At 38.8% G+C, this 13,455-nt stretch overlaps 1 protein-coding gene across 1 annotated transcript; it reads right to left on the minus strand.

Moving 5' to 3' along the window:
• Positions 1-10,829: 10,829 nt before the first annotated feature.
• Positions 10,830-11,927, minus strand: LOC145639826 (DNA repair protein XRCC3 homolog). The gene is made up of 2 exons (XM_081691155.1): positions 11,254-11,927; positions 10,830-10,872 (listed from the first exon to the last, which is right to left on the minus strand). The coding sequence occupies exons 1-2, from the start codon at positions 11,925-11,927 to the stop codon at positions 10,830-10,832; spliced, it is 717 nt and encodes a 238-aa protein (XP_081547281.1).
• Between the last annotated feature and the right edge of the window lie 1,528 nt (positions 11,928-13,455).

Here is a 13,455-nt window from a genome sequence, read left to right on the forward strand (position 1 = left end):
TGTATGGCTAGTTGCGTACAACTCGAACTATGTGATGATTAATTTGTTTCTGTTTGATTTTGGATGCAGTCTGTAAATTACAATTGCCGCGTATCTGCATTTTCAGACCTGATTACTGTCTTGAACATTGATAGGGAAAAAATTGAGCTTGTGGAGAGGTGTGGGTTTGGTGGAATGTTGAAGTTGAAAGTTAAAAAACTTGATCGTAGGTTTTGTTACTGGCTCATGACTAGAGTTGATCATGAGAGGAGCTTATTTGTTAGAGTTGATGGAAAGGAGTTGCCTTTGGGACCGGAGCAATGGCGGTGTATATTTGATCTGCCACGGGGTTCAAGACCAGTGCCTGAAACGGTTGAGGATCCAGTGATGCGAAGTACTGTTGACGACATATGTAGGCATTTTGTAGAGGTGAATCCTAGTGGGCGAGAGTTTATTTCCATTCAGAAGGCGTATGACTGTTTAGGCTTGATGCCAATTGGGACTGATGAGGAAAAGGACCATTTTATGAGGGCATTTTTAATAGTTTTGTTGGGGTGTATCTTATGTCCTACGACTAATGGACAGAGCATGAATACTAGTCTGTTGCCTGCTGTTAGTGTAGGTGCTGCTGCCAGTCAGTATGACTGGTGTCTGTGTGCACACAGTAGGTTGATGGGATCGTTGCGTGACTTTCACAAAAGGTTTGACCCTAAAGGGTTTGCTGCTGGTGGCGGTGGATGTGTATTATTTCTGATGGTGAGTAGCTAAAGACTAAAGACTTAATAAGTTTGTTTTTCCTATTTTGTGATGAGATGTTGGCTATGTCTTGTGTATTTACTTATGTGTATCATTTAACTATGTCTTGTTATATATGTTTTGTGATCGTAATGGCTGAAATGATTTTGGTGTTTAGATTTTTTATCTGGATCATCTTGCATTGCCTCCACTTAGCTGGGGGAGTTTGCCCAGAATTGATGTGTGGACGGAGAAGAAAATAAGTGCGGCTATTCATGCTGACTTGTTGCCATCTCTTGATTACGGAAAATTGAAAGTAAGTAAAGGGGTGCTCCCGAAGTACATGGTGGATTTCCTTTTTTTCCATGTGAGGTTGTTGTTGATTTCCTTTTGTTTATTGATATCTGTTAGCTTCTTGACGTTGCATACGGGGAAAGCCATCCGTGGGAGCCTAGGGACTCCGTGGATTCATTACAAGTGAGGGTCGGAAATGAGGTATTAAGTAAATGTTCATATTTGTTGCTGTTATTTTATTTAGTAATGTATGCTGCATAATTTTGCAAAACCCTGAAAAAAACATATTGGTTAATATTTAGCTTGTTAAATATTATTTTGAGTGGATATGGTAACTTTGGTTTTCACGATGTAGGTGGTGAAAATGTTGAAGCCTTACTTTGAGAAATTGGAGTCTATGTTGAATGCTAGCAGGGGGTTTGTGAGGAATGCCCCTAAGGAGAGGTCACCTATTATTAGGTCTCCTGTTATGGATGTGCTCAGTTTGAAGTCGGAGTCTATAGAGGAGCGTGTTTTGTTGGCTGAAGTGAACAAGGGTCAGCTTGAAGAAACGTATAGGCAGTTGCAGGAGGTGGTTGGTATGAGTGTAAAAGACCCGGTACAACATGTGGTTCATGAAGTAACCTCAGCAGTGTCAGGGAAGATGGGTATGGTTGGTGATCAGGGTGCTGAAGGTATGCTTGTTGGTGATAATCAGGGTATTTTAACGAGTGCAGATCACGAGGGGCACAAAGGAATAGATCAGGTAGTAGTTGGTGCTGAGGTGAACAATGAGGAGAAGAATGAAAATGAACAGAAAAGTCTTGAGAAGGATGTGAATGAAAATTCTCCAGTGGTTGAGGATGAAGGGAGTGTTGCAGGAGAAGGGGAAGGGAAAGGGGAAGGGGAGAGTAAGCGGGACCGAAGCGTGGGGAAGAGGAGTGTGAAGCTGTCTTCTTAGGTGTATTCTGATGAGTTTATTTCTGGTAATCGGAAGGTTAGTAACCTAGGGCCTGCAGACACCGCCCTCATCAATTACTGCAGATCGTGGTCTTCTAAAAGTGGCAGGTATCTTATATATTTATTTTGTATTTGCTATAACTGTTAATAGTTTTGGGAATAACTATACATATTTTTGGCTTGACATATATGTTAATTATTAAATTGAATCATAATTATACTTGGTGCTGAAACATAAGCGATTACAGTCTTGAATTGTAACTATAGTTGGTGCTGAAATTACCTATTGAATCATATACTATTGAATTATAACTTTAGAATTATGTACTATACTTGGTGGCAGTGCTGGACCAATCATGTTGCAATGTGACGGTGAGTTTACCTGTCTTGATTCTTGCCATGATGTTGTACATTGTCGGAGGAAAGTGGGTACCCAGTATGTGAATGTTGTGTCGAAGATCTACACAAAGGAATGGGCAATAAAATATGAAGGGCACAACAAACGGATAATGATGCATCCGGCTTTTGGGGTATGTGAGATTGTGCCTTAATGATGCAAGAATCATGTGCTGATGATGCCTATTTTTTAGTGTTTGTTTTTAGTCTTAATGGCTCATTTTTAGCTTTAATGGCAAATTTCTTTTAATTTATAGATAAATTTGAAAAATGACACGGACACTCCTGCAATCCTTGCGAAAAAGCACGGCCAACCTATGCGGGGTGTACTTGCTAGCCAAGTAGCAGTGGTGAGTCTTAGACCGTCCAACTGTGTTGTACTTTTTTCAATTTCAATAATTTGAATTTGGGTACCTTATTATGTCATACAGCAGTGGTGAGTTAATATGATACTTTATTATGTGATACAGATATTTGTTCCAGTTCTCAAGGAGGATCATTGGTGGTGTGCAGCATTCTCTTTTAAGGAGGAGAAGGTGTGGATCATTGACTCCATATTTGGTGATCCTGTTGCAGAACATAAAGACTATCTAAGCAAACTGGTGGGATTATACCCTTTTGGAACCTGTTAAAAGTATAATTTTTTTTTCTTCTGATTATGTGTTAAATTGATAGGCTGTTGTTGGGTGGATTGTTGTAGGTGAGTGCAATGGATGTGCTTGTCAAATATCACGATCAGACATGGGCTGAAGATTCGATTGCAGCGTGGCCTGTTGAGTCATTATGTGTCGTTCAACAACCAGACATGTGAGTTTTGGAATTATTTTTGGTTTTTTTACACAAAATACATTTGATGATTTGAAACTGTGGTTGATGTGGTTACCATAATTTGATGTTAGTTTGTGTTGTAGAGCGGTGATGCTGGCGTGCATCAAGGACAGTACTGATCGTTTTACGACTAGGTGGCAGATGGTTAGTCTCCCCAACTTAGTTAGTTTGTGTTGGACTGTTTATGAGTTAGGGGTTGACTTTTGAATTTATGTCCATCACTGCAGGATCGGGGTGACGTCAAAACAGGAAGGGTGCAGTTGTTAATAGAAGACCTAAGATCAGTTTGCAATGAGAGGAGAAATGAACTTGATGCCCTTGTCACATTAGGGTGAGAACGGTCCTATTATTTGCTATGGAAACTGGTGGAGTGTAGAACTTTTTGGGGACTACAAAACTTTGCAGTATTTTGTGTGCCTTTTGAATTTAATTTGTATGGCTTTTGAAAATGGTTTGACAGGTGGGCATCAATTTTTTGATGTGTAGAGTTATTTGCTATAGTTTGATAACATGGTTTGGTTTGATATCAATTTTTTTGATTTGGGGTTCCAATTATTATGAATAGAGTTTCTACAAATGCATCTGATTGTTGTATGCATACCATACCATGCTCATGGATGGTACCCCTTATTTTAGGTTAACTGTTTCACTGTTTACCAATTATATAACTGATGATACTTTATATATGCTCTGAAATGAATTTCAATACCATGTTGGTCATAGGTAGACTTGTAAGGGAATTGATCATGATACCTTCCAGATGGCTGATGGTGTTGATATTGATACTTGAATTCTCATGAAATGATTATGTCATTTATTGCATTCATCAATAACCCAGTAGTTGTTGTCAGTAAATGATAAATAAAGTATGTGAGCTGTACTCAAGGTACAATGTCACTCTAATGGGTTAAAACCATTATAGGTGTTGTTAGTGTTACTTCTTTGTTTTGTTAACACCATCGCAGTAGTTGTTGGTGCCATTGCAGTGCAATTCTGGGTCTTAACGAAGATTTAGTTAGTTCTGTATAGTTGTGTAGTCACCGTTTAGTTATAGTCTGATGCGTTATAGTTGCATTAAATGCGAGTTCATTTACTATAAATATGATTTGAAGTTGTGAATGTCATTCCTTGTCCAGATAAAAGGAAGCTATTTGAAGCTCAGTACTTCCAAATAATTAAATGGCAAATTCACCAAATATTTGTAATAAGTTAAAATCTTCCCAATTATCCCCTACTACACGAATACCTTATCACCCACCTTATGTTATGTACCTGAAGCCTCTACAGACTTGTGAGGCTGAACTAGATATCAACAACACGGTCTATTACAAGAACTATGATGATATTGATGATGGGGCTCCAATAGATCTTGTCGAGTTAAGGGTTTCTTTGTTATGTTCTGCCGTTTATTGGGATCCTTTCATAGGAAGGTTCATGCTAATACCATCAGGTGAGAAAATATATCCTAGTCACTTACCTTTGTTATGCGATTCGTATGGCATGCATAGGGGTTGGTGGGATTATCTTCAGTGGGAATTAGAGAAATTGGAACACGGCTTGATTCCGGAAAATTTATTACCTCTTTTTGATCCTAAACCACAATACCAATTTGATAACTTACCTATATATGTCGTACCAACTAAAACATGTCCGGTGTTTGTTGGTTCTTTCACCGATTCTATTCATGTTATGGAATTAGCCACCGTGGCCGTGGTGTTGCATGTGCAAGTGTATTTTTCTTATTTCAAAAAACAGCAGTTGCGGTTCCATGTCCACAAAGTTAAGGCCTCACCCACTTGTCCGTACTATGGCTCACCTCCGATCATTCCTAAAGGCAAAAAGATTGTATGCTGGAATGCTAGGGGGATGAACCGCCTGTGTTTTGTCCGGTACTTCTATGAACTTCACCAACGTTACCAACCTTCCATTATGGTAGTAACGGAGAGCCGTAACAGGTATGAAGATGTTTTACTCATTAGACTAGCACTCCCTATGATTTATGAAGTAGAATTGTTTGGTCCCATTGCCTCACCGGGTGGTGTCGTCGTGCTTTGGTGCAAAGGCGATGTTGAACCTACGACCCATCCATTGAAACACCCCGACGTACCTGGGATAGTCCACCAAGTTGTTAATCTTTCCTTCCACTTAAGTTTCCTAGTTACTTTTTTAGAGTTTGCATTTTGTATGGTGGGTCTTGGATGGTTGTGTAACCATTTGTTAACCGACGTGGTACATTTTGCAGGGTCCTCCTGGTGCATCACCCAGTTGCAAGAAGTCTCTCAATAAACTGTTGGGTTATCCGGGTAAGGGGAAGAAGAGTTCATGAAATTTGTAATATGTTGCAGTCTGATGGTATGTTTTGTACCTTGTTGGTACCGTTAGGAAGTTTGATGGTACCCTTTATAGTATGTTTGGTACCATCATTATGGTTGACAGTATTGTCAATTTCTAAAAATATTCCAAATTATCATTTGGTTTAGTTTACTTGGTACACCATCCGAACTTTGTTTGTTACCAATCTAGTTGTATGATGGTATAATCCAGTTATATACGTTGAAGTCGTTAAAAGTAGAACCTGAGGTTCTTTGCATAATTGACATTGTATTAATTGATATTATTACTAGAAATATGGAGTACTACATGATTTAAAAATAAGAAGGATTGTCTATCATATACGACCTAGTACATAAATTAAAAATACAATCACGAAAAACCTAATTAGTTTTTTGATCACCCGGACACCCACAACGACTTCAGAAACAGCAACAGCCATGTTGTCCAAACCCAACGACAGTACCTTCCTCGGTAGCATATCATCTCGTCGAATTATGCCCTCCTCTTCAAGCCACTTGAAGAAAGAAGAGCAGTGTCGACACTTGTAGTATAAACGTCCAGGGTTGGTGGAGGTATCTGAGACCCGAATTGCAACTGCAGTGGACTCGCAATTAGGACAACTAATCATCTCAAACCACGACACGGGTGACTGATTTCGCTCAGTGGTATGCGGCCTATACCCAGTACTTCCCGAAGTATTCCTTGACATTTTTTGGAGAATTAATAAAATCTTTGACAGATTTTGGGAAATTTGAGAAATTTTTCGTAGAAGGTAAATGAATAACCTTCCTTTTATAAGGCAAATGGGGAACCCCCCTTTGATAGTCAATTTTCACTTTCAAAACTTTTATTGGGAAGACAACGCAAAAGGCGGGAAAATTCCCTCTTAAAATTTCGAATCATGAGTTTATGTGAACAAGATACTAACTACGGAGTTGATGGTATAATTTAACACTACACATTGCCATGTCAAATACCACCATTTGATGGTTCTGTTAAATGTATAAATTATTATTTTAAAAGGTCAAACTCATACATTTGAAAAGGTAAAACAGTGGCCTATCTAAAAAGCCTACTCTTAGCAGACGACATGACAGAGTAGGGGTGAACACACGCTACACTTGACAGCTTGGACGCACTCAGTCAGTTTTCAAAATGAGATGGTATTCACTGAATACCAACATATAGTAGGATGGTGTTTCTTTGTGTCCACAGAGGACCATCAAATTAAAACTGTATACTAACGACGTGTTACATAATATAAGCAACATTACGGTAATAAAAAAGGTTGGCTTATTAAACTGCATAAGTACCACCAGCTCCATAATAACCCAAACTCACAAACCCTTACCTTACACACAATTTCAGATACCTTTGGAAACCTATCATTCTCCACACAATGTTCAGAAAAGTTATTGGCCATCGTGGTAAGAACAAATCAATCAACACACAACTGTCCATGAATGAAGTAAAGGGGGGTCAACACCTCACATATCACCCACCGGCTATGATATACTTCACACCGCCATCATCGATTAGAGGGAAGGCAGAAGTGGATTACAACGATATGTTTTACTACAACGACGGCATCGACTACCGGCAAGGAAGACCAATTGCGCCTGAGTATGTCAAAAAAGGGGTACGGTCACAGGAGTATGACAGAGATGGATTTGAACCCAAGTTGATGTCAAAACCCGGCAGTGAGCGCGCTGTTGTTGCACATCTCCCATACGCGCAGGATCATCCTAACATGCATTTAGCTTTTTGGGATTTTTTGGATTAGACGTCATCCAAATTGCGAGAATCAAACTCTCCCAAGATGTATCCCGATGAACTACTACCTGTTTTAGATCCAACACCCACTATAAATGTTGAAGACCCTGTCGTGTACAGCTTTCCGGATTTCCTTGCCCCTTTGTTTGTGGCAGAGTACGCTGATTCGATTCATGTGATGCGGGTGGATTCACTTATGCACTATCTATGCTTTAAAGTGACCTTTAGGTGGTTTTGGTTCCGCAAAGGTAAATATCACGAGGTAGACATCCATTCCGAGAGAACAAGTCATGATGGGAATGATAATAAATACATTCCGAAAGGTACGGTAGCGGTCCATTGGAATGCCCTTGGTGTTGATCGTCCTTCGTTTATACCCCACTTCAAGGCCCTTTACAACACCTTCAAGCCATGGGTCTGGGTTATCACTAAATCCCGAGTTAGTAGATCCACCTTGATCAGGGTAGTAAGTGAGCTACCAGGTGGTTATAGGGTGTCGTGTTTTGCTCCACGGGGATGCACTGGAGGTGCTGTTCTAATGTGGGACCCAAGACTACTCCCCCGTTTTGGTGATGCTGAGCTACTGAACAATTTTGACATTTTTAGTGTTTATTTCAAACTAAGATAATACCATGCAGGCTGCGGATGGTTTTTTAAGAATTTAATCGTAGAATCTCCTGATGATGTAATGGTTTTTGTTGGTTTTAATTATATAAAAGTTATCATGCATTAGCGTTTGCCTTATGTGTAATGTACTATTAATATGATGGCTAACTTATTATAATATATAAGACGTATTGTTGTTGTTATACCATCATAAGCATCTATTTACTATATATTAAAAAAATACCATCATCATCTTAGATGGTATTTTTGTTGTTATACCATCAATTTATAAAGTTGACTGCACATTGTGGAACTTCACACATGATGGTATCAGACATGCATCAAATGGTAGGCCAGTTACAAAGTGGAGAACATTGTTTAGTTTCTGTAATTTCCCAAGTTCAACGGTCTGCCTCATTTTGCGAAATAGGGGAGGTGTTCACACTTATTTCAACATTATGTATTTAGATATAAGCAATCACCCCCAATAGTGACGATGTTCCATGTTCTACTATAAATAGGCCATTCACATTTGTAATTTGATCATAACATCCTATCTCTTTATTTCTTCAACATTTGTTATCAAAATTATATAAAAAAATGGAGTACGAAAATCTTCCATGCACAACAATATTATTCAAAAATGCGATGAATGACAAGCTGGTAATCCATAATACGATATTTTTATGATTTCCAATTACAGTAACTAATTTTTATGTATGTGACGTTCAACCTTTATGTGTTGCCTCTTCCGGCCCCTTGGAGACCCTGGCTACGTCGACCTTCAGACGCAGTACGAGTTATGCGTGGAAATAAGGGTCGAATGTGGGATGTAACTCTGTCAGGGGTTGAAGTTACATCCGAGAGACCGGTTTTCCTCCACCTAGGGTGGGAAACGCTTGTCACTGATAATGCCATAGTTGCTGGTGAGACCCTAAAGGTTTATTACGCTACAGGTGCGCTATTTTACGTACGCATTTTTACACCAGACAATGAGGAAAGGCTTCCGGATGCGGTTCACCCGTAATTTATCGCTTCTTTTCCAAATAAAAGGAGATGGTATCAAATAATGTTTTATTTAATGTTTTGCTGGTCTTGTTGGTTTGTTTGTTTGATCATAATGATACCAAATAAAAGGAGATGGTATCAAATTGTAGTATAAATTTAACACCAACGAGGTATTCGTTGGTATTTCCTGTATTTCTTTATCGCACAATATTGTACTCACTTAAACACTAACGAGGTGGTCGTTGGTATTTCCCTTAGTGTTCATCATAGTTGTAAATGGGACAGTGGCCAGCACTTTTTACTACTTGATTACTTGATTCACTCCCGTTAAATGCAGTACAAGAACATAGTCATTTCTATTGTATATGTTGAAACTTTTATTAACGTCAATAAACGAAGTGAAAAACCTAGTCATTAAATTCTCAGTCCATTTTCTTTTGAGCTCCTCAATTTACGTTATTGCATTAACTCTCGATGGGAACAAAAGCATTGAGAGACTTAATTAATTCAACAAAAACACACTGGTCACTTTTCAATGCAATTATGGAATACACTTAACCAACTAAAATGACATTACACATAAGTGGCTTATGTATAAGCCTTAGTTAGTATTACAAATTACCCAACTAAAAAGACATAAAACATAAACAACATGTTACTTAAAATAATCATAAATACTCCCATACATACCATAAGCATAATCTACGCCCATACATAAACCATAGGCTTAAGAAACATACAATACCTACCAAGCATAAGGTTAAGGATGATACCATCTACTTACAAAATGGTGTTGTGACACACCAGCAACATTGTTAAATCAGTACCATCCAAATCTATGTTATGGAGTCTTTGCTACAACAGAGGCCATTAGCTGCTTGGCGTTAGATTTCTTCACTACCATCCGATCCCGACGAGTCTGTGGTGGTGTAATCTATTCCGGAACTTAAATCTGCATCCCAAAATAGACGGTCCACAAGCTTCTTGTTGGCCAAATCCATTTGCTTCTTGTAATCTTCAGGATGGAGATCAGTAAGGTACGGATTAGTGAGTAGAATTTCAATGTTTTCCATAACATCCAACCCATTAGCCTCCATCATCATGTTTTTGAACGTAAGGAAGTTTTCCTCATCACGTTCAAGATCGTACCTCAAATTGTCATGGGAGAAGTTCACCCACTCACATGTGATGTTGATCTTATCGGCAACATGAATACCCACCCCACATTCACCAGAAAACTTGCGGCCTAAGATAAGAATACCAAATTTCCCCGACTCCGGCACATTTTTCTCAACAATCTTGTTAACTTCTTCCAACCAAGCTTCCAGGGGCTTAAATAATGCTAAGAATTTTCCTAGCCAAATGTATGCACGTTTATGTTGCATACATTTTGGCAAGTTTTTTTTTTTTATTTCACTACGTCAACAATAAAAGCCATTTTGTATACATCAAGTAAGTAAAATAAAAGGCAATATGCATTCTTTTTGAACTCTCTAGGCGGGCCTAGTTCTAGTAGTGATAAGTAAGGATAATCAGGATGATACCTTAAACCACCTATAGCACCTGAACCTTTACCACCATACACAGCAAGTTGAAATGGGCGAAGTAGATTCTTTGACCGATTCTCGAGAACAATTGCACCGATGGAGTCTTTCACATCCCTTTCACCCGGTTCTTCAAGCTCCTTGCATATTTCAAACTCTTCCACTTTAGCTTTTCCCTTTTCGGCATATGTGTACCGACGGGTCATGCTTCTTGTGGTTCTTTTGGTTGAAGAAGAGCCACCATTGTTGTTGGGTTTGTTTTCCATATTTGAAATTAGGAAATTTTGGTTAGCTTTAAATTTGGAAGTGATGTTCTTTTGACAGTAGTAAGTTACTACCCTTTACGTATTTATTCTGATGAAATATGTTGTAATTGAAGTTGGTAGTTCGCTATTAATGCACTGTACGGAACAATGCTGCATGGAATATTACATAGCTGAATATACCAATACCATGACAGTACAAGATGGTGCTTACACTAATACCATGACAGTACAAGATGGTGCATACACTAATACCATGATAGCGGTGCAGTTCTTTGCACCAAAATATTATACACAAGCGTAGTTGGTATCATTAATGCATGACAACAACTTATACTAATACCATTACAGTACAAGATGGTGCAATTCCTTGCACCAAAATAGTATACACAATCCATAACAAACAAATTCTTTCTAGGGATGGTATCATACAGCCATTACTAGGACACCATCTTGTTTTATAGGTACCCTAATTTGACAATCCATTACGTGTTATACTAAACGCACACCGACGCCCTTGTAGTTAGGGAGAGCTGCTGCTCTTTATTACCAACCATTCCCGGTACCATGATTGACTGTCACTACTGAATTGCTTCGAAATAAACATCTTGTTCGTAATCAAACCTTCCCCCCATGCACTTCCCAGAGATGCCTTCACTTCACGGCCTGAAGTAAAAGTTCGGAATGTGCTTTCCGGAGCATTTGGTGCTTCAATTACATCAGTTACCTCGTTTACCACAATGAATGAAATGTTATAAGATGCGGCAATGTGTTTCATTTTCCTCGCAATAGTAACTAACATCCGGTGACGTTGTAAAAATCCTGTTGATGTGTTGTCATGTTCAACGCGAAACAAATGTGCTATTGAATCAAGCACCACCACCCTCGTGTGCCTGCACCCTTCGTGAGAATTCAATACCATTTTCTCTACTTGGTTCAACACTAACAAAATTTGCTGAGGATTTTCTATCTTCTTAACTTGAACCAAACTAAGTGGATTTTCATCAATAACATGATTTTGCAGTAAATGTGTACTTATCTGAGTGAGCCGCTTCACAGGATACACCGGACACGCTTGTATGTAAATAGAGGATCCATACAGCCCACCGTCTTCCGGCAGCAACATACAAGTCAACAGCAACTGCAAACATATTTGTGTTTTACCTACACAACTTTCACCGTAAACTTCAGTTACCTCGCCGGTGCGTAAACCACCTTCTAGCAGCATGTCTACACTATCACACTTGGTCTTACATTTTTTAATCATACTTATTTTGGAAAAGATATTTCAGTAAGTTTAAGTTTATCAACTCCCATATATCACCTAAACATATACCATATATATGTGAAAGGGGTACTGGGGATAGTTATGTAGATAATGCCTTGGATTACATTATCCACAAGTACATGCAGCACATGATACACACACGCGTGAAATTCATATTTTAGGCTAGGCATTACGATTTTTTTCCCAATACTAGTTGGCCTTTCGATGGTATGTGTTACTGTTTCATGTCTGTTTTCTGCCTACTGATTGGTGCTGGACATAACCCTACTGTGAATCATCAACCATTTAGATGGTATCTCGTATCAATTTTTAAATAATACCATCAACCATTACATGGAATGGTTATATGTCTTTTTCAATACCATCAACCATTTAGATGGTATCCAACCAAATGAATGTATTTCACTTCAAACCTGGACCAAACCATATAGTAAAGCCAGTAAATTTCAATGAGAACTATTAGTAACACAAGTTGAAAAAGCATTTTAACTACATTATTAAAATTCGTAATTCTGAACTATAAAATCAAGTATTATTCAATGTAAAATTGGGATGTGGAACACGAAAATGTGGATTTTGCATATGCGGATGCGTATTATGCTCTAAGCTTGTTGTCGGCACATATGAAGGATTAAAATGGCTCGTATCCCCAAATTGTAGTTGCCCGTGGTACGCATTGTTGGCGGTGAAGTAACCAACTGCCTCACTATGCTGGCTCATATGAATTCCACCAGCAAGCACCCTCCTGGTAAAGGGTTGGGAAGGGCCAGGGCCACCACCACCACTTCCGGTGAACAACAAATGGTCACCACCATAGTATCCATTGTTGACCTATATATAAACAACACGTCGTAATATAACACATCAGAATCTTAGCTTAATGGGTGCTCTATATATATACCTGTAATGGGTGCTCTGTATATATACCTTTAATGGGTGTTGTACATATATAACTTTACTACAAAAATTTCATCTTAATATCAAAGTGCATTACAAATTATCTATTTCAAAAATAAGAACTCAAAAACCATACCAAAAACTAAGACAGTGGCAAATAGCCAATGAGTTTGGCAGAAAACTACCTGACTGTTTGGGAACATATGATGGTGAGGAACTACAGTTGGGAAAGGAACCTGCACATATATATGCATACATAAATATATAATAATAACAATATTAGAAATGCTGCCGTATACAACAAACATAGATAGCCTTACTTGTTGTTGCATGAACTCAGGGGGATGTAGGTTATTCCCCTGTCCATATTCTATGTCCTTGTCTTGTCCCTTCTTCGCCTGTTTCTTCTTACCACCCCCACCCCCTGTCTTAGCCATAGCCTTTTCTGCTGCGGAGACGTATCGTGTTGCTCGAGGTCTACCCTTTTTCTTACCCCGAGGTTCAGGGTCTTTCACACCTGTAGAAGAATTTGGTGTGACCGTGGAACCTACAACACTACATTTATTAACTG

The sequence above is a fragment of the Chenopodium album genome, chromosome 7, assembly GCF_948465745.1.
Source record: "Chenopodium album chromosome 7, dcCheAlbu1.1, whole genome shotgun sequence".
NCBI classification, from domain to species: Eukaryota; Viridiplantae; Streptophyta; class Magnoliopsida; order Caryophyllales; family Amaranthaceae; genus Chenopodium; species Chenopodium album.

Excerpts from the sequence above, each read along its gene's own strand:
- LOC145639826 (XM_081691155.1), bottom strand. The coding sequence starts at position 11,927 with ATGCTGCTAGAAGGTGGTTTACGCACCGGCGAGGTAACTGAAGTTTAC. Across the intron at positions 10,873-11,253 it reads CAATCATGGTACCGGGAATG|CTATGTAATATTCCATGCAG; the intron begins GTTGGTAATAAA and ends TGGTATATTCAG.